The following is a 20,762-nucleotide window of genomic DNA, read 5'->3' on the forward strand; positions in this document are numbered from 1 at the left end:
GGTAAGAGAAAAATACACAAACATGAAATATGAAATTAGAACAGGCCCTCTGGAAATGAAGAAAATAGAACAAGGCAAAACAATACTATCGGTCTGTACAGAATGATAATAAAGTGGGTAAAGGTGACAGAGATATATCTGGAGACAAGGACGAGATTACAGAAAATGCATAAGTAAAGTGATAGAGTCCAAACAATTAGAACAATAATAAAAATAAAGACTATTTTTAAAAGAATACTATTTCCTTTTAATAGAATAGCTTTAGATTAAACACACACATAATTTGCTCAATGTAACACAAATTTGCATGAGACTAACCCAATTGTAAGAATTTATATTCATGTTTCTGTTGCACTGTACCTTGCTGAAGATCTTTAAGCTAAGAAATAACATGACCATACTTTTGATATAGAAAAATCACTTTCTATAGAATGGAAAATTGTTTGGAGTAGAGCGATAGGGGAGACAGAGGTCAGTTAGGAAATTACTACAGTGGTCCAGAAAAGTTCTGATGGAGGACAAAACCAGGGTGATAGCCATAGAGATGGAGACATATGGATGAGTGAAGAGATTTCAGAGAAGAAAAGACTGTATATGATTAGTTTAGCATTGGGATTAAAAGTAAAGAGGAATAAAATATGAATCCCAACTTTGTTATTTTGGCTAACATAAAAAATAGAAACATTATTTAAATAGTCAAATAATTCAAAGCTGGAAGGGGACACCAAAAAAATAGGTGGAGCCAGGATGTAATGGGAGTATATGCGGAAGACAACATGGGAGGAATAGGCTAGTTAAGGCTCAAGTTTCAGAATAGTGTTGGATTGAAAAAAATGTTAAGATTTTTTCCAATTGTTACATTTCTATGAATAGATGATCTATTTGTTTGTTTTATACTCCTTGGACAGCCTCATACATTAAGTAGTTTATTTTTAAGATGGTTATATATCAAAAGAAGAAAGGCAACTTATGAAAAAATATTTATATGACCAATGGAAAAGCCTTATGTTTTTTTATATCACTTGGATTTTATATAAGCCCAGAAAATATGTCAATCTCAAAAGAGAGAGAGAGAGAGAGAGAACATCATGGTTGAGAGTGTACTTTCCCAAAGTCATATAGAGAAGAATTTTTGAAGTTAAAACTAAAATTAAAATTCTCTCTCTCTGTTTGGTCTCTCTGAAGACAGAGCCTCTGAATATACAAACAATATCATACTGAAGGGATGTAAAATCAGTTTATAATTATGGAATATATCATAAACTTATCATCAAAAGTTCAAAATGTCTTATATCATCTCTTTGAGTTGAATGATATTAAAATGTAATCAGGAGTATGTCAATATTTTACACCCAAATTAGATTTATTGATCTTTTTTTTATTTGTTAATGTGCTACAGGTTTAAATCTTTGAATCATTCAAAACTGTGTTTCAAAAAATATATTCATTTTTATCTTACTTTAAATATAGTCCCTTATATGTAAATATAATTATTTAAAGTTTTGGAGAATGATAAAGCTGAAATGTTTAGTATTCTTACAGTGAAAATTAAGATAGCTGTTATAACCATTGTTTCCGTGATGTTATGTGGAGACGAATTGATATGTGCCAAAATTATTTTTTTTCTGTAATAGCAATGCATGTATTTATAGAACTTCTCTTTTTTGCCTTTCTGAAGCTTCACACTGACCAAGATAAAGGAGATGGAAATTTAAAATACATATTAACAGGAGATGGAGCTGGCAGTCTATTCGTTATAGATGAAAATACAGGAGATATTCATGCTGCAAAGAAATTAGACAGAGAAGAAAAATCCCTATACATTCTTCGTGCCAAGGCTATAGACAGAAAGACCGGGCGGCAGGTGGAACCTGAATCTGAATTTATTATTAAAATCCATGATATCAATGACAATGAACCAAAATTCACAAAAGACTTATACACTGCCAGTGTTCCTGAAATGTCTGGAGTCGGTAGGTATATGCTAATCCATGTAAACTAACATTTTTATTTGTTTGCTTGCTAAGATAATTATTACGGGCATACAGTTACCATATGTGGCCCCTTTCAAGATAAGAACTATAACTGAAAACTACTATTTAGTCTTAACTATCTCACTTCTAATTATTTTCAATTTTATATATTTTAATGAATCCTACTATGTTGTAACTTATACTTAAAATGATATCTAAGTATGTGATCTAAAAATATGATTACTGAGAACAGTTATTCCATTGCATTTCAATCAACATCTTCACCTCTACTCAACCGCTATTCAAATGGCAGTCAAGCTGAATGTATTTTCGCCTGAAACAGAAAAGACATATCAGAGAGTGTCAGCAGTTTTGCACAGTTTTGGACAGTTTTGTTTGCATTATTTTGCATAACAACTAATGCTTGCATTTGACAAATTTCTTTTGATCATCTCATTTGATCACTGAAACAACTTCACGTGGAGGCATGGGAAATAGAACTTTAAATCCTCATTCTGTTAATTAGAAACCCAGGATTCTGAAAGATTAAGCAACTGAAATAAGATCAAATAACCTGGTACCATAATAACAATATTCCAAGTCTTTTAATGCTATTTTAGCTGTGTTTCACTCCCGAATAATAGTTTATTATGCAAACAGAAAATAATTGTTTCACTTTTAAGGCTGCTCACAATTTTAAATACCATCTGTTATAATGCAATTTTTTATCTGTATGTGTAAGTTAAGATTTGTTAATGAGATAAGACCTATTATTAAATAAAACATATTTTAAAAAAGTGATATAAACTTACTGTAATATCTAAAATATACAACTAATTTTCAAAGTTTCATACTAAATTAGTTGAGTATTATTTCAAAGTCACTTTTCGGTGATTAACTTTGAAATTCTTATAATCAATACATGCTTCAGTCTAAAACGATTTCTTTCCAAGGAAAAACAAACTTCTATCCATCTTTACCGACTGAATGATATAAAATGTTTCTTAACTATGTGTGTCATCTAGCCAGAAGAACCAAGGTTTGTAAAGAAGTTATTTCTTCTCACCTCAATTGAAATCTCATCCCTCTGAGAAAAGTGCAGTTCTACTGCCTTTTCAGGTATCCATTCCAATGATATGAAAGGAGGTTAGCAAATTAGACAGGAGTGCTATGAAACCAGAAAGCCTAGGATGAAATATGAATGGTTGTGTTTTCTTTAACATTTTAAAATATCTGCTGGCCCAGTGTAGTCTCGTGGAAAGTACTTGATTGGTCCATATATGATGACTAGCGGGCTAATGTAGATAAACATCATGATCTCCTATGGGCGTATTATTGAGTTAAAGATACATCTAAAATTATGCTCTCCATTTCAACTTCCTATTAATGAGTATTCTAAAGTAGTTTTGAAAAAAAAAAAGTAGTTTGGTTTTTTGGGTAACACACTTTAACCTTTATAAAATATTACTGTTTATCCTGCATGTATGTTATTTTGCCAGATAAAAAAAATAAATTATTTACTTATTTATTGGAGAGAGAGGAGGAGAGAGAGTGTGAGCAGGGGGAGAGGCAGAGGGGGAAGGAGAAGATGATGGAAAGAACCCTAAGCAGACCCTGCACTGGGGTTGGGCTTGATCTCACAACTCTGAGATCATGACCTGAGCCAAAACCAAGAGTCAGATGCTTAACTGACTAAGCCACTCAGGTGCCCCTATTTTTCCAGATATTTTGACACTTAATAATAAAAAAAAATTCATTTATCCTTCTGGAAATAGTTTGATCTACAGGAATAAAGTGTGTAATTTGGACAACAGATATTTGAATATGACACATTTTGATAATAACTGATTTATATTTGAATAACTCTAAAAATTTTCAAATTACCTCATTTTAAAAACCAGAATATTTATCTATCAGAGACTACTGATATTGAAACTCAACTAACCTATATTTTCCCCATATTATTTTGTGCTGTTTAATGGAATATTATCTCTCTACTCTGTGTATTCCTATTGTCTACCTAATTTCTTTTTTTTTTCCTTTTGAGAGATAGAGTGAGTGAGAGGGAGAGCACGTGAGTAGGGGCAGAAGGAGAGAGAGAAGCAGACTCTTCTGCTGAGCAGGGAGCCCGATGTGGGACTCAATCCCAGGACCCTGGGATCATGACCTGAGCCAAAGGCAGATGCTCAACCACTGAGCCACTCAGGCACCCCCAACTACCTAATTCAAATATATTCTATATCACTGTTTTATTAATATTTATTAAGTATATAATAAGAGCAGGTCTAGAATAAGCACTTGAATATTTTATTAAAAAAATACTTCACTTGTTTAATACCCATAATAAAATACAGAATATATAAGTTTATACATGGAAGAAAGCTTGCAGATTATGTTGTCAAAAAAGCCCTTCCCTGTAAGACAATCTATATTTCATTTATATATATTTTAAATTGTGGGCAGTACAATTTCTGATTATAGCAGAACCTAATTAAAAATTCAAATCATTATCAATTGCATTGCCTCTGTGCCTACAATTCCAACAAAACTGATAACAAACAAACAAACCACAACAACCACCATATAGCAGGTAGCTATATTTCTCTGGTTGTAGCTTTTCATATTAATATAAGAAGATTTTAAAACTACAGTTACATCTTGGGACACCTGGGGAGCCTAGTTTGTTAAGTGTTGACTCTTGGTTGTGGCCCAGGTCAGAACCTCAGGGTCCTAGGATGCAGCCCTGTGACTGGCTCTGCATTTAGCTCGGAGTCGGCTCATGATTTTTTTTTCTCTCTCTCTCTTTCATAAATAAATAAATAAATAAATAAATAAATAAATAAATAAAATCTTTAAAAAAATTACACTACAGGTAAATCTTTATCTTATTTATGGTGATATTTATTATTAATACTAAGCTTGATATCACTGCATTAATTTCTTCATATTTGGCCCACAGATAGACTTTAATATATGTGTGACTATTTTTTAAATATAAATGTAGATATTATACACACACACACACACACACAGAAGACACCACATTATACCTTTTCTAATAAATAAGTAAAAAAAGCCCCAAAGAGTGAGCCCCCAAACACACAATTTGTTACTATACTATTTGCAAAAAGAAAAAAAAAAATAAAAGCAGAGAAAGCTGTATAATTTTAATGCCTTAGTATTTCCCCCACTGTAAGATAGTTATGCTTATTATGCAAAACATAATTTGAAAAACTTCTAATTTTGTTACATTCTTAGTAACTTTTCAAAAGTAGCATTTTTCTTATTTTATTCTTTAATTCAAATGCCCTTCTCAACAAAGTTAAATCCAAATAAGAGGAAGGGGAAGGACTGCAATGTACCTTAAGATTTTAGATCTATTAATATATAAATTAATAGTTAATGCTTTTTATATTTTGAAATTATATTGTCTTTTGTTGTAATTAAGGGAAAATTAATATTAACTCAGAATAATTTTGTAGATGTGATTGTCTCTATTTTTACCTATACAAATAATCAATTGCAAAGAAATACTAAAGGATGATACTTAAGAACTTTTTCAGGCTGTGTGTAATCTCTATACTAAGAGTTAAAGCCCATACATAGACAAAAAATAAATAATAATAAATAATAAATAATAATAGACTGCTTTTATAAATTATTTAATTCTAATATTAGTTTCATTATATTAGTGATTTTTACTTAAACCAGAGCTTAAAAAAAGAAAAAGAAAAAGAAAAAGAAAGAACTACTATTATTGACTTTGGAGGTAAATAGAGTCATAAAATAAAATGAAATTTCTTTATTAGTATCCTACCCTTCTCCTCAATAATATCCTTCAGTGCTCTCCTCCATACTGTCACCTTTTTCAGTTTATTTTTGCCCTAATTGTCTCTTCTTTTTCTCTCTCACCAACTCCTTTCCTTGCTTTAGCCCCCTGCCTCTGATTCTTTCTGTCAAAACCATATGCCATATTCCACAGTGTTTCTCAGAATCACACACTTCTCTCCCTTTCAAAAGTTAAAATCAAATGACTCCAATTGTTGAAATCTGAAGTGCATTAGCATCTTTTCATCAGAACACATCATCTGGATAATGTATAAGGATATATAATGAAGGAAAATGGAATGCAGTGATTTTATGGCAGATCCCAATTTTTATTTTTTTGCATTTTTTGTGATCATTATACTTTGATTAAAGATTATCTGTCTCCTATCTATATTTGCATGCATTCATCTTCATCCAGGCAAAATCCCACTGTGTGTATTTGTAGGGTTTGATGCATACCTTCTCCTGGACTGGGTATTTCCCCCAACTGGTCTCTCAAAAACTTATCCAGTTCCCCTCCCATACCATCTATCTCCTCAAGAAGAAATTCTTCTGTAGTTTTCACAGATCACACATTTAACTCACCCAAGGAATCATTTATGACTCATTCCAAGCCTTTTCTTGGTTCACTGCCTGTGGATTCAATAATGTGTTTCATAAAAGCCATGATGCCCTGACGAGCCATGGATTGAAGTGTTGAGAATGGTGCTTCTTTCCTCAGACGGGCTCAGTTGAATTCCATCTCTCTCACCTACTAGATGTGTGGCCATGACCAACCTCTCCATGTCTCAAGGCCTTCATCTTATGCTTATCACAAGAATAATCATATAAATTAAGGGCTATTTGCCAAGCCTATCTTAAGCATTCTGTAAATGTTCATTCCCATTATGACTTTCTGCTAGAACTCTGCTGGGCTTCAAAGATAAAATGTTGAATAAAACCAGACTTAGCCCCCGCCTTTGGAGAGTTTACATCACACAGGACAAAGGGACAAAGTCTACAAATAATAAATATGATAAATTTATCATTCAGACTTCACTAAATTTAATTTTTCAATCTTTGTTTAATACAGAAGTAAAATATTTATTTCAAAGTATGTGAGAACAAATGAAAATTATAAATTATTTCAGAAAATTCTCAGGGATATAAAAATCAAAATCTTTTAATCCATCTTTATGAACACATAATTATAAAATAAGTACAATAAACATAGAAACTACTTTCTAATTTTTTTAAAAGATTTTATTTATTTATTCATGAGAGACACACACACAGAGAGAGAGAGAGAGAAAGGCAGAGACACAGCTAGAGAGAGAAGCAGGCCCCATGCAGGGAGCCTGACGTGAGACTCGATCCCGGGTCCCCAGGATCAGGCCCTGGGCTGAAGGCAGCGCTAAACCACTGAGCCACCCAGGCTGCCCAGAAACTACTTTCTAATTTTATTACTAAATAAAATTAACTGTGCAATAAATCATTACATTTATTAAAAAAATACAACTATCCATTCCCTTAAGTTCAACACAGTAGTTTTCATTCTACTCTTATAAATGTCATAATAATATGCTGTCAGTGTTCATCAGTGTTAAAAAGCATTCCTAATCATTACCACGATTCTAAGAAAAGGGATAGTACTTTATATGAGTGCTTATAACATTTTAGTCACATTACAAGATTGATTTTTTATTCTTTAGATTAAACTATTTGCCTTTTTTGGGTCAAGTGTTTTGAATATGTTCAAAGATCACATACCCACAATAAAAAGCAAACAACAGAAAACAAATTTAACGACAAAATATATTATTAAAAATGTCAAAAGGTAAGGAAGAGTATTTTTACCTCTTTTCACTATGAAATGACACCCACAGTAAAAGAAAAATGAAAACATAGCAAAATACATGTCATGGAATTGATGAATTAACTACTTGCATTTAGCATATTGATTACACTGAATAATTCATATTTCAAATAACCCTCAAGTATGAAAATAATTCTTATTCTAACTAATATATGTTCACATAGGTTTGCATAAAAAATTCAGTATAAATCAGAAAACCATTTTAGTTGAACTTCTAAACATTATTGTGGGGAGGTGGAGAGCACTTTATTTTCTCTGCATTGGTCTGGCTGGGACGTGAGTGGGTGTTTTTAAATGACAAAGGAGAAAACCTGGGATCCTCCTAGTGAGTCACAGGGTGACCTCTCACAGGACTACCCATTCTGTGGCCTCAAGAGGGAGAGCTCAACTTCTCTTATTTAATTTTGAAAAAACAAAGAAGCATGCTGCTAAATTCATGCTTTAGTATTCAGATACATTGATAGGAAATGAGCTGTTAATCTAATCGGAGTGTACAATTAATTAATTTTTAGAATTTGCATAAGCATATACATGCAAATTTTGAAGAACTTTCACTACAAGTCTATGAGACAAGTTCTGAGGATGTAACCTACTTGGGGTGTTAAAGTAGGTGACAGGGCCCAGATGGACCTTGTGCTGTCCTAAGTAATTTTAAACTTTATGTAAGAAGCAGAAGTAAATTTTGGAAAATCATATGTAGTGTACTAGAAAACGTCATACCAACTCATGTTGCCCAAGGGATCCATAGTAGGTGTTAGTTAATAGTAGTTTTACAACCATGCTTTGAATCTTTAGAGTGATTAGTGAAATATCAGAAAAGCCCACTAAGATATTTCATGATGCTAAGCTCCTGAAATTTGCAACTTTAAAATCTATTTATCTTTTAAAGATCATAATTTGTGATAAAATAAAAAGAAAATGGTTCAAGTCTTATAAAATAAAATTAAACCGAGAGTCGTGTATAATTCAGTATTGCATGTGACAGAACTATATACTTTCTCAACTTTGTGGGGAAATATTTACTGGTTAATTATGTGCAGCAAATAATAGGAGGCATAGCAATAATCATGTGATTTTGTTAACTACGATTTAAAAGGAGACATTGATGCTTAATAATCATTTATATCTCACCCAGATACAACATTACAGGTCAATTTTATGTTTTTGTTTTTTATAAAAACAGGGTCCACCTGTTTTTTTTTTTTTTATTCTATTTACAATGTACAACTAATCTACCAGAGTAAAAAAAAAGCAGCCCAGGTGTTACCAATACTGGTTTTATCTTTGGATACACATTCCCAGTTAGCAATAAACACATTAATTGAAAATTGCATGTGCACTGTATCCAGAGAAAAATTGTTCTTTACAATATTTTTGATCAAATAAAAGGGCAGTGTATTTGTCTCGGTATGTTAATTTTTGTGATAAAACAAGTTGCTCACTTTTTTTTTCAGATAGCTCAAACCATAAAATTGAAGTATGTTTAAATTAAAAAAAAAGAATGAAAAAGAAAAGGGGTGTCCATTTTTTTTGAAGCAGTGTCATTTAAACAAATTTCTTTAAACATATACCGTTGTCTAACACACCACATGAACAGCAGTAATTTTTCAGAAAGTTTTCAAAGTTAGAAGTATTTAAGCATCTGTGTTTGGGTGGGGACTCGTGTAGGTACATCTGTTATACAAGTGACTGCGACAGATGCAGATGACGCCAACTACGGAAACAGTGCCAAAGTGGTCTACAGCATATTGCAAGGACAGCCCTATTTTTCAGTGGATCCAGAATCAGGTAATAACATTTAAGACTTGCTGCTCTCTTTCTCAAGATGTAATACATCTGAATGCACAAATATAGATTTTTCTATATTTTAACAGCTATCCAGCATCAAGGTTCCACTTGTCCTCTATAGTTATTCCATGGAAATAAAAGCAAATTGCATAGTATTTAAATAGATTACTTGAACTGTTGTTATCTTTTGGGACTATTACTTATTGAGTCTAAATTTATGACACAGAATACAAAATTTCAGAGATTTAGCACTTCACGTGTCAGGAAATACTCAAAACCTAAAGAATGTGGCAATCATCGAAATCAAGTAAGCTTGTTAATCTGAAGATTTTTGAATGAAGTTAATGTTTTTTTTAATCAAGAAGATAATTAATTTTTTTAATAATTAAATTGATTTAGCAAAACTCGTCCCCTGTACAATAGCCAGTGGAAAAATTCTTTCTGTTCTGTCCATTACAATTTAATGTTTATGGATCATTAAACTAAACACTAAATGTTTAGGTTCACCAACTTTTTATCTGTTTGTTATGATGAACTTCTGTAAAATAGATCTTGCATAGGTTAATCTTAAAACTCAGTGATTAAATTGTAAAATATTTGTCTACTTTTTCTAAAAGGCATAATAAAAACTGCACTACCAGACATGAGCAGAGAAAATAGAGAGCAGTACCAAGTGGTTATACAAGCCAAAGACATGGGCGGCCAGATGGGAGGCCTTTCTGGAACCACCACAGTAAACATCACTCTGACGGATGTCAACAACAATCCTCCTCGATTTCCCCAGAGTAAGGAAGATTTTATTTACCTCATGTCCAAAGCCTCCTCCAACACACAACAAACAGAGGCTAATATTTGTACTAATATTTTCACTATTAGTTTATGAATAAAAGCAAATCCACAGCCTGTCGCCCCGACAAACATCACAATTTCCACAAATTGATTTCCCAATATTTGCTATGATCATCTCACTCTTTTTCTTCTCTCTTTCATGGTTCACGGTGTGGACTCTCAATTCTGACTGCCTGGTTTCAAATCCATGTCTGTCACTTGTCTGACCTTAGTTATCTGGTCTGTATCTAAGAATAAGACTCTCTTATTTAACTGGTTCTAAAACACACTCGATGTTTTGAAGTCTCTGAAATCAGATACTGTATCAAAATCCGTGCAAGTTGGGTTTCACTGATAGCATTTGTTTTTCCTAATGGCCTGTAGAGTTATAGTATATCTTAGTTCTGATGGCATCTGAGATGTGTTAAAGTTTGCTAGTATCTGTTACCTCCTGGTAAAGATTAAATCACTCACTAACCTTGTAGTCATCCCCATCTTAGGCCTGTATGTTAAACGATGGATGTTTTGCATGCCATGAGTTACTACAAAAATGGATTCCAATCCTTTGCTGCAAATGTTTCCTTTTTGCAGTGAATAAATATATAAAGGGCCCTATTTTGAAATGTTCAATTAAGAGGTCTCAAAATTAAATTTATGATATTGAATCCAATACATAGAGCATTTGCCAAACTAGTCAAATTTAAAATATTTGATGATTCAATTTTGGGTGGTTGACAGATGCATCTGATAAATGTTTTTAAAAAGTTTGCTGAGAATATGAATAACAAGCCTAATTAGCATAAATCTAAACTTTGCATTCAGTTTCCTTAAATATAAACTGAAAGAGTATGACTTGAATTCTCAAATGATCTGCCACTCTTTAATTCCATGATCTATTATAGTCTTAGCTAAAAAGTTTTTAACTATTATAACAGTAATAAAAATGTTTAAGAACTAGTCACGGAGAAAACATATTAAAGACATAGTTTCATGTAATTCTCATTAAAAACAAAACAAAACTATGAGTTAATTCCTGTCATTATCACCTTATTCTTATAATGTAGAAATCAAGGGTTAGAGAATTTAACTTGCACAGTGATGAGAATCCCAATCCAGGCAGCTGGATATAGAAGTCCTTCATAATCACCAAGCAAATTGGAAAGAATATATAGACTTTGAAGTCAGAGAGACTTATGCACCCTGCATTTCTCAATTTTATAGGATGATTTCCTTGAGCCCTGTCCCTGAAGATCATGTACCTACCTTAGTCTTATGAAGACTAATGTTAGAATTAAATTAATTAATAATATAGAGGGCCTTTGGCCTTAAACAGAGTTCAGCACATATTAAATGTTTAAAAACACTCCTAACTTTCATTAACTTGTTGTAACTTTTTCCTATTGTCTCTTGAATAGTCACAAACTGAAATCCTTTCAAGGGGAGCACAATGCAATATAATGACTGGCTGGAACTGTAGGAAATAGAAACATTCATATTCCACTTACAGGCGTTAATTAGCAAGCAAGGAGGGAAGAAAGAAAAGAAAGAAGGGAAGGAAGAGAAAGTTCCTGTGTATGGATTTATTTTTCTATCTCTGACTTAGGATATAAGAATAAATCCATATCTTTGAAATAATTTAAAATAGGTAAAAATGTATAATGACATTATTGAAAGCTCCAGACACGCAGTAAATAATCACCTTTCTTGCCCTCCTGAGTAAAAGTTCTAGATTCTAATATCATGTCTACCATCTATTATCTAAATAACCTTGGAACATTCGATTAATCTTCCTGGAATTTATAATTCCAAAATGAGAGTGTTCTGCCTTTATAAATTATTTTTCCAACTTAATAAATCTATAATTTTTGGCAGCTTCCAATTACAATCCAATATGATGAAAAACTCTCCCAATTTAAAATTGATTTATTGAAGTAACAAAGGCAGAGGAAGCGAAAGATTGTTATCTAAAGATGAATTGTCAAAACAGCTCTGATTTAATTTTCAGGTACGTATCAATTTCATTCTCCCGAGTCTGTACCTCTTGGAACCCATCTTGGAAGGATAAAAGCCAATGACCCCGATGTGGGGGAAAATGCTGAGATGGAATACAGCATTGCTGAAGGAGATGGAGCAGACATGTTTGATGTCATCACTGACAAGAATACACAGGAAGGGATTATAACTGTCAAACAGGTTTCTTTACGCTGTCTTCATTTCTTCATTGAGCACCTCTAGTTTATTTTTGCTTTTCAGTTGAGGGAAGAAAAGCCAAGGGGTTATTATTCCCCATCCTTTACACACTGTCCAGCCTTCACAGAAGTGGGTACAGTTGCGGTTTCATCTCAAATAAGTTAACCATCTTCACCACTGACACTTACAAAAAGTGATACAAATCCTTACCTGCTTGTGCTAAGAGTAGACAAACTAGGATTCGATAGCCTCAAAAGTACTTGTTTTATATCTTCTCAGGCCAAAAAGGTAGGCATGCAGCCATAACTTTATTTCAAGACATTTAAATTAGTCTCTTCAAGTAGATGAAACCTGAAGATGCTGCATGTTTGTACGTTGGATTTCTTGATTTTTAATGCAGTGTGGGAGAAAATTATGAAACTTTACATACTATAATCTAGCTAAATATGGATTATGTTCTGCTTTCCTGATTCTTGTTTTCATTCACATCTTGCTTTCCATAGTGTTCAGATTAATGAAAAATGTTTTTTTATTCTTTTTAAAATTACCAGTTTTAGAAATGTTGGGCTTAAGAAAGCAACTTATATGCGTAGTTTTAGCGAAATCTTTACCTTATTCTATATTTTCTTTGATTTTAACTTTGTATAAGTTTAATAATAATAAATAATCTATATATCCATTAGATAATACATTTGCCTGTGACCATCAAAATGTGAAATTCATTACTAAGTGGGAATCAATTTTAATGTGCATACCATTATACCCAGTTACCCTCTATGAATAATTTATAATATATTTGATATACCTAAAAGGAATAATTGGGAAAATTTTTCAACCACAATGATGGTACCATTAACAGAGTTGGTTGTTAAATTTTAATCTTGTCTTCCATTGTCCTGCCTGGTATATTATACTAATTTTTCTTATTTAACTTCAGAATTTAGATTTTGAAAACAAAATGCTATACACTTTAAGAGTGGATGCAAGTAACACTCACCCTGACCCACGATTCTTACACCTGGGACCTTTCAAAGACACAGCCGTGGTCAAAATATCTGTGGAAGATGTCGATGAGCCTCCTGTGTTCAGTAAACTTTTTTACCTGATAGAAGTAGATGAAGATGTGAAGGAGGGCAGCATCATTGGACAGGTTACAGCATATGACCCAGATGCCATGAACAATTTAATAAAGTAAGTAGTTCACGAAACTTTACATTTGCAGAAAGATGATCGTCTTCTCACTATTTACAAGCATGTGTGAAAAACCTTACATAGTTCTATGTATGATCAAGTATAGTAATAAGTATAATCAAGTATAGTAATAAGACTTCCATAGCAGAAACCCTTAGCTGGACCGCCTTCTACGTGATCTCAATATGTCATTGCATTTGACTCATCACTTTACAAGGTAGGTCCTATTATATTATACCTGTCTGCGGATGATAAGATTAAGGCACGGAGCGTTTAAATAACTTGCCAATTAGTGAGTGGCAGAGCTGGATTTGAGAATCAGGCCATCTGGCTTCAGAGTCTGCGATCTTAATCCTTTAACGACTGTGAAATCTTATCTCACCGTCGTTCTTGGAGAAATCATGGTTCAAATAATAAGTGATCTAAACCAATAAGTTAGAAAAAAATTGTTCTAGAAATACTATTAAGAGGTAATTTGAAAATGTTGAAATACTTTTTATTCATTTTTACATTATTTTTTCAACTTTTTCTTTAAAGTGTTACCGTACAGTGTAATATTGCTTTTTCCTTTTAAAATAGTCACTCGGCACACCATCTATCAAAATTCGGGGGAAAACACAGTATGTCAGTTATATTCTAATAATAGCAGAGACTTAGTAATGGCATTTGAGAATGACAACGTATTTAAATTAACGTGGTATTTGGAAGTTTGGTGTAACACTTTGCCGAAGTTTGAATATTGTATTAGCCCTTTCAAAGCTTTCAAATATGCCAGAACCTTAAGTGATGGCTACACGTGGATCTTAAGGGGAATGCAAATATGGTTGTGACATAAGTGAATGGGTAGGATGGGTGGAGAAAGATGGGTAGCCATGTCCAACTGTGGCCCTAACTCCATGACATGAGACTGTCACACATTTTGCCTATCCTTTCTTCTGTAAAATAATTTTTACCATTTATTGAGCAATTGCTATAAACCAGAGAGTCTAAAGAGATTTATATGTATTAGCTCAGTTAAGCCTCACCACAACTTTATTAGGCAGGTACAATTGTTGTCACCCAAATTTTATAGAAGACTAGGGGATCCCTGGGTGGCTCAGCGGTTTAGCGCCTGCCTTGGGCCCAGGGCGTGATCCTGGAGTCCTGGGATTGAGTCCCGCATCGGGCTCCCTGCATGGAGCCTGCTTCTCCCTCTGCCTGTCTATCTCTCTCTCTCTCTCTCTCTCTCTCTCATGAATAAATAATAAAACCTTAAAAAAATTATAGAAGAATAAATTGAGATGCAAAGACTTTAAAGGACACAGTACAGATAATTAGCAGACTAAAGACCCAAACTATTGTTGATCTGAATGCACAGCCAGTTCTTGAGCAAACATATCCTGCCTTCCTAATGACCTGTTTACTAATTAGAGATAATTAATATAATATTCCTCATTTGTAGGCTAATTTGATTGATTTCAGTTACACAAGGCAGATTCCTCAGAGACAAAATTATGCAAAGGGCGAAATATGGCTTTTGTCCCTTGTATTTAGTCTAGTTTCCCTTCATTTTCCCATTGCCCACAATAGGGAATTTCATAAGCTCCAAATATAGACATGTTAGCTTAGAAAATTACAGCCTTTTTACTCTTCCTTTATAACAAATGTATTGAGGTTACTAACCAACAATAAACTGTACAACTTAACTTGTATGATAAACTTTTGTGTATTCCTACACCCACTAAAACATCATCAAAATCAAGATAATGAACATATATATATCTTACCCCCAAAATTTGCTCATATACCTTTTTAATACCTCCCTCCCCAACTACCTAACATCCGCCACCTCCCGCCACCACCTCCCCACCCCCTGCCGCACAATCTCCAGGCCAACACTGATCAGGTTTCTGTCAATACAGATCAGATGAGGTTGGGCTTTCTTGAATTCATACAAATGCAGTCATACAGCGTTTGTTCTCTTTTGTCTAACTTGTTTCACTAAGAGTAACTCAGTGAGTTACTTAATATTGAGATTTTTCAATGTTGTTACGTGCATTAATAGTTTACCTCTCCAGTCGATGAAAAGTATTTCAACAGACAGAAATACCACGATTTGCTTATTTGTTCACTTATCCGTTGACATTGCGAGTTGTTTCAAATACTTGGATATTGTGATACCTTTAAACACATTTGTGTATAAGTATGTACACAAACTTTGTGCATCAGAATTTGTTATAGTTTTTATATATACACTTTGTGTGTATACACACACACACACACTTTTATATGTTTTCACTTTTCTTGAGTAAATACCTAGAAGAGTTATGACTGGACTATAAGGTAGATATGTGTTTAATGCTTAAGAAACTACCGTATTTTTTAAAGTGGCTATACAATTTCACATTTTTAACAGCATTTATGATGGATCCAATTTCTCTACAACCTCACCAATACTTGGCACAGTCAGCTTTTTTTTTTTTTAACTGTAGCCATTCTGATAAGTGTGTAAGAGTATCCTTCTTGCCCCTAGGGCCAACGATATTGAGCACTTTTTCATGTGCTTAATGTGCCACCCATACCTGTTCTTTGATGAAGTGTTTAGACAATATTTGCTTAGATTTTACTGTGTTATCTCTTTATTATTAATTTGGAGATACACAACACACACACACACACACACACACTCACATCACACAGAAGATACAAGCCCTTTATGACTTGTGATTTACAAATCATTTCTCCTACTTAATGGCTTGTATGTACATTCCCATAACATGACCTTCAAAAGGCAAAGGGTTTCAAGTTTGATGAAATCTAATTTATTAACTTTTAAATTTGTAGATTGAGCTTTTAGTGACTTATATTGAAAACATCTTCCTGGTCCCAAAATTCTTATTCTATGTTTTCTTCTAGAAGATTTATTGTTTTTAGTATTATATTTACATCTATGATTCATTTTAAGTTATTTTTTATATTGTGTAAGGTATGGATCAATGGCTTTTTGGTAGATGGAACTCTGATTTTCCAACATCACAAGTTGCAAATACTATTCTTGTCACTGAATGGCCTTCATACCATTGTCAAAATTCAATTGTCCACGTAGATATGGATCCAACACTGGACTCTCCCTTCTATTCCAGTTATGTATTTATCCATGTTCACAAAATCACAATTATCTGTACTCTTATAAAAAATCTTGAAATTAAATACTATTTGTCATTTAACTTTTTTTCTCTCCTAAATTTGCTTGGTAATTCTAGGCCCTTTGTATTTTCAAATGTCAACTGCTACAAAAGAGTCTGTTAGAATTTTGATTTGAATTGTTTTGTGTGTAGATTAATATAAACAGAATTGAGGACATCATAATGATACTGAATCTATTAACCCAAAATAATGTATTCTTCTTTGCTTTTATAGGGATATTTTTCAGCTGTGTTTTCAGGTATTTATGTCTACAAAAAAACATCTTTTACATTTCTTTTTATTGCTTTATTGCACTGCAAGAACCTCCAAAACAATGTTAAAAAGAAGAAATAAGAGCAGAAATCCTTGACTTCTTTCTTGTATTATGATGAAATCATATAGTCTTTCATCGTTTAGTTTTATGCCATCTGCAGGGAAAATTTTGTTCTATTCCTTTTGTTTTGAGCATTTTTATCAGGAATAGAGTTTGGATTTTGCCAAATGGTATTTTCTATGTCTATTGAAATGGCCATATAGTAAAGCGATGATTTTTTAAATTTATTTTTCAAGTACTGAACAAGCTCTGCACTATTGGGATAAATACCACCTAGTCACATTATGCTATAATTATTATATAAAATTCAATTTACAAAAGTTGAAAAATAAATTTGCACCTATTTTTATTGGGACATTATTTTACAGTTTTGTTTTCATGTAATGTCTGTTTTCATTTGGTATCATGATAAAACTGTCTCATAGAATGTAGTCAGAAGTATAAGATCCTCTTTTAATTTTTTGGAAGAGTTTGCGTAGAATTGACATTTTTCCTTAAATGTTTGGTAGAATTTAAAAGCAAGGGACTGTATAATCTTTTTTATATGAATTATAATTACAAATTTTATTTCCTTAATAGTTGTAAGGCTCTTCAGATTTTCTTAATTCTTGCATGAGTTGTTTGGCTTTTTTTTTTTTCTCTTTTTTTCATCTTTCAGAGAGTTTTTGAATTTTATAAAAGTTGAAAAAAGTTGTTCATAATATTTATATTGTCCGTTAGATACTCTAGTAGTGATAGCCACCGATGATATTGTTAATTTGTATCTAGTGTCTTTTCTTCTTGACCAGTGTAACTAGACTTTTTTAGTTGATTGATCTTCTCAAAGAACGGACGAGTCTCATTGATTTTTTTGAATTGTTTTTCTTTTGTTTTTTCTTTCTTTCTTTCTTTTGCTCTGATCTTCATTCCTTTTTTCTGCTTAAATCAAGTTTCATTTGCTCTTCTTGTCTATGTCCTTGAATCAGAAGTGGAGGTCATTGATTCGAGACGTACTATTATTCTCATATGTGTATTTTAGTGATAAATAAATTTCCCTCTAGGTACATCTTTAGATGTGTTGTTGCTTTTTCTACCAATACAGTAAAAATTTTATGTTGTCTTTATTTTTCTCTTCATACCTTGCAAGTTGTTCCTTAGGATGCTTCTAAATTGTGTCACTAGTTGAAAGCAATCACATTATGATGTACCTTTCTATAAATATGCTTCATTTATTTTGTACTTGATGTTTGTAATGCTTTCTGAATATATGACTTTATAGCTTTCCTCAAACTTGGGGAAATTTTCAGCCAGTCTCTTTAATATTTTTATTGCCCTATATTCTCTTTAAGGACATTTAATTATAATTATGTTAGGTCTCTTAAAAGTGCAATACAGGGGGATTCCTGGGTGGCTCAGCGGTTTGGCGCCTGCCTTTGGCCCAAGGCGCGATCCTGGAGTCCTGGGATAGAGTCCCACGTCAGGCTCCTGGCATGGAGCCTGCTTCCCCCTCCTCCTTTGTCTCTGCCTCTCTCTCTCTCTCTATGTCTATCATAAATAAATAAATCTTTTTAAAAAAAGTGCAATACAGTGCACTGATGCTATTTGTTTAGTGTTCTTTTTTTCTGTCTTAGCCATTTTAAATAGTTCCCATTTATATTCATCTTTAAGTTTACTAATCAATTTTTCCCCAATATCTAACCTGCTTTAATTCCATTTAGAGTATTTTTCATTTCATAGATTATAATTCATTCTCTGGAAGTGTTTCTGGGTTGTTTTCAATTGGCAGATTTTTTTCAGAGCAGTCATATTTTCTTGTTTTTTTTTTTTTGCATGCCTGTAATTTTTTATTGGATGACAGATACCATGCTCTTACTGTATTTAGTATTAGGTAACTTTGCATTTTCTTTCTTTTTTTTTTCTTTTAGCTTTGCATTTCCATAAATACTTTTGAGCTGCATTCAGATACGTGTTTAAATTACTCAAAACATCTTAATTTTTTTTGGACCTTACATGGATTAGATATAGATGTAGATTGACAGAGATACAAATATAGAAATAGATATAGATACATAATCCACCCAATCTATATAAATATATCCTTTCCTTTATCTGCAGTTTCCTCAGGTACAATTTTAGAAGTAAAATTTCTAGGTCAAATACTGATAGTAAATTTTGCAACCTTGCTTCATAGAATATAAAAGTGACTGATAAATTTTTAAGTTCTCCCAAAAGTATTTGTGTTTAATAGGGCCCTCAAGAATAAAGAAACAATGGATAGTGGTTTTTACCTATAAAATCTCATAAATTATGACAAAGAGAAGAAAAATACTGAAAGAAACAAATTTATCCCAAATTATGGTGCTAAAATTATACTGCCAACTCTGTCAACATGAAAGGCCATGTATGAAATATAGAATATAGGCTGATTCTTGTTTGCATAAAGATATACGCAAAAAACCCACAAAAACTTTTTTTTTCCCCACAAAAACTTTTAACAGCATGAGAAACTAGCAATAATTCAACAAGGAGACAATATTGTAATATGTATTTTTGCTGCTATAGAATTTAGAAGGATGACTGATCCCCAGAGCAGCAATGGGCTATGATAAGCATAATGGAGAGATATTTTCCAGGGAAATCTTAGGAACTATTTCTCACCCACCAGCAAATCTGTTCATCAAACATATTTTCTGAAATACATCTGCCACTTGCAACATGAGATTATGATTACAATTAGCAGCTGTTGTCAGCTTTGCTTCACCTCATTAGTAATCATGGATTTCCCAAGTTATAGGGTTGATTATAGCTTTACAGGTTCTGAAAGAACATGTTGTCTCATTTCACACCTATTTTATGCTCAACATATTTAAAGTTAAACAAATTTTAGAAGAGATCTTTTCTACTGCGGTCAAAATGAGAAGGAAGTACACAACAAACTTGCTGGAAAGAAATGCTTTTTTAGTTATGCATTAATAAAAGCTAGTCTGTGTGCATGAGTCCACCCTAAATTGAAATGAGTGAACAAGTGGATGTGTGTGTGTGTGTGTGTGCACGCATGTGCCAGTGCTTCCCAGAACTTGATTTTATTATAGAGAGTAAAACAATAATGTTTGTTTATTTTAAGACTATGATTATTTAAAAATCATGACACTAATATTTGGGGGAAAAAAGATTTGAACTATTTGCCCAAGCACTGTATAGCCACATTCTCTTTCTAAAGGACAATGAAAGTTTTGTAGTTCATAGATAGAAAATACATTTCTGGAATGCAGTAGCTGGAAAGGAAAGAGCAAACATACAGCCTAATTATATTGACTTAGTGGAAGATGTACCTGGAATTCAGTAAAGGAAGACGAGTACTACCTTTGACATATTTCTGCACACAACTCATTTGTTCTTGTGTTTGTAATTTAATTTATGTGTTTTATTGTGATAGATGAAAATACAGGGATCTCATATGTGTTGGATTCTTAAAGGTAAAGCATTAAATTTGAAAAGCAAACAAGGTAGAAGCAGAGTTCAGCTTCCACAGGCTCAGATCGCTTGTGCTCTTTTTCACTTATTTGCTGTTTGTGCAGATCCTGCTTCTGCAGAAGGTGTTCATTTAAAAAATTATACCAGTAGGCTTTTT

At 32.7% G+C, this 20,762-nt stretch overlaps 1 protein-coding gene across 3 annotated transcripts in view; it reads left to right on the top strand.

Annotated features, from left to right (window-relative positions):
* The window catches only part of CDH9 (cadherin 9), a 130,463-nt gene that overhangs the window by 94,954 nt on the left and 14,747 nt on the right, over window positions 1-20,762 (top strand). For 2 of the 3 annotated variants that reach the window (XM_072825016.1, XM_072825017.1), the window contains exons 3-7: window positions 1,679-1,973; window positions 9,325-9,444; window positions 10,062-10,229; window positions 12,278-12,465; window positions 13,400-13,653. In XM_072825016.1, coding sequence (XP_072681117.1) covers window positions 1,679-1,973; window positions 9,325-9,444; window positions 10,062-10,229; window positions 12,278-12,465; window positions 13,400-13,653 — 1,025 coding nt within the window. Of the gene's footprint in view, window positions 1-1,678; window positions 1,974-9,324; window positions 9,445-10,061; window positions 10,230-12,277; window positions 12,466-13,399; window positions 13,654-20,762 lie in introns of those variants that run through there. The other variant, XM_072825018.1, reaches the window with a different exon arrangement.

The sequence above is a fragment of the Canis lupus genome, chromosome 4 (genome assembly GCF_048164855.1).
Source record: "Canis lupus baileyi chromosome 4, mCanLup2.hap1, whole genome shotgun sequence".
Classification (NCBI taxonomy): domain Eukaryota; kingdom Metazoa; phylum Chordata; class Mammalia; order Carnivora; family Canidae; genus Canis; species Canis lupus.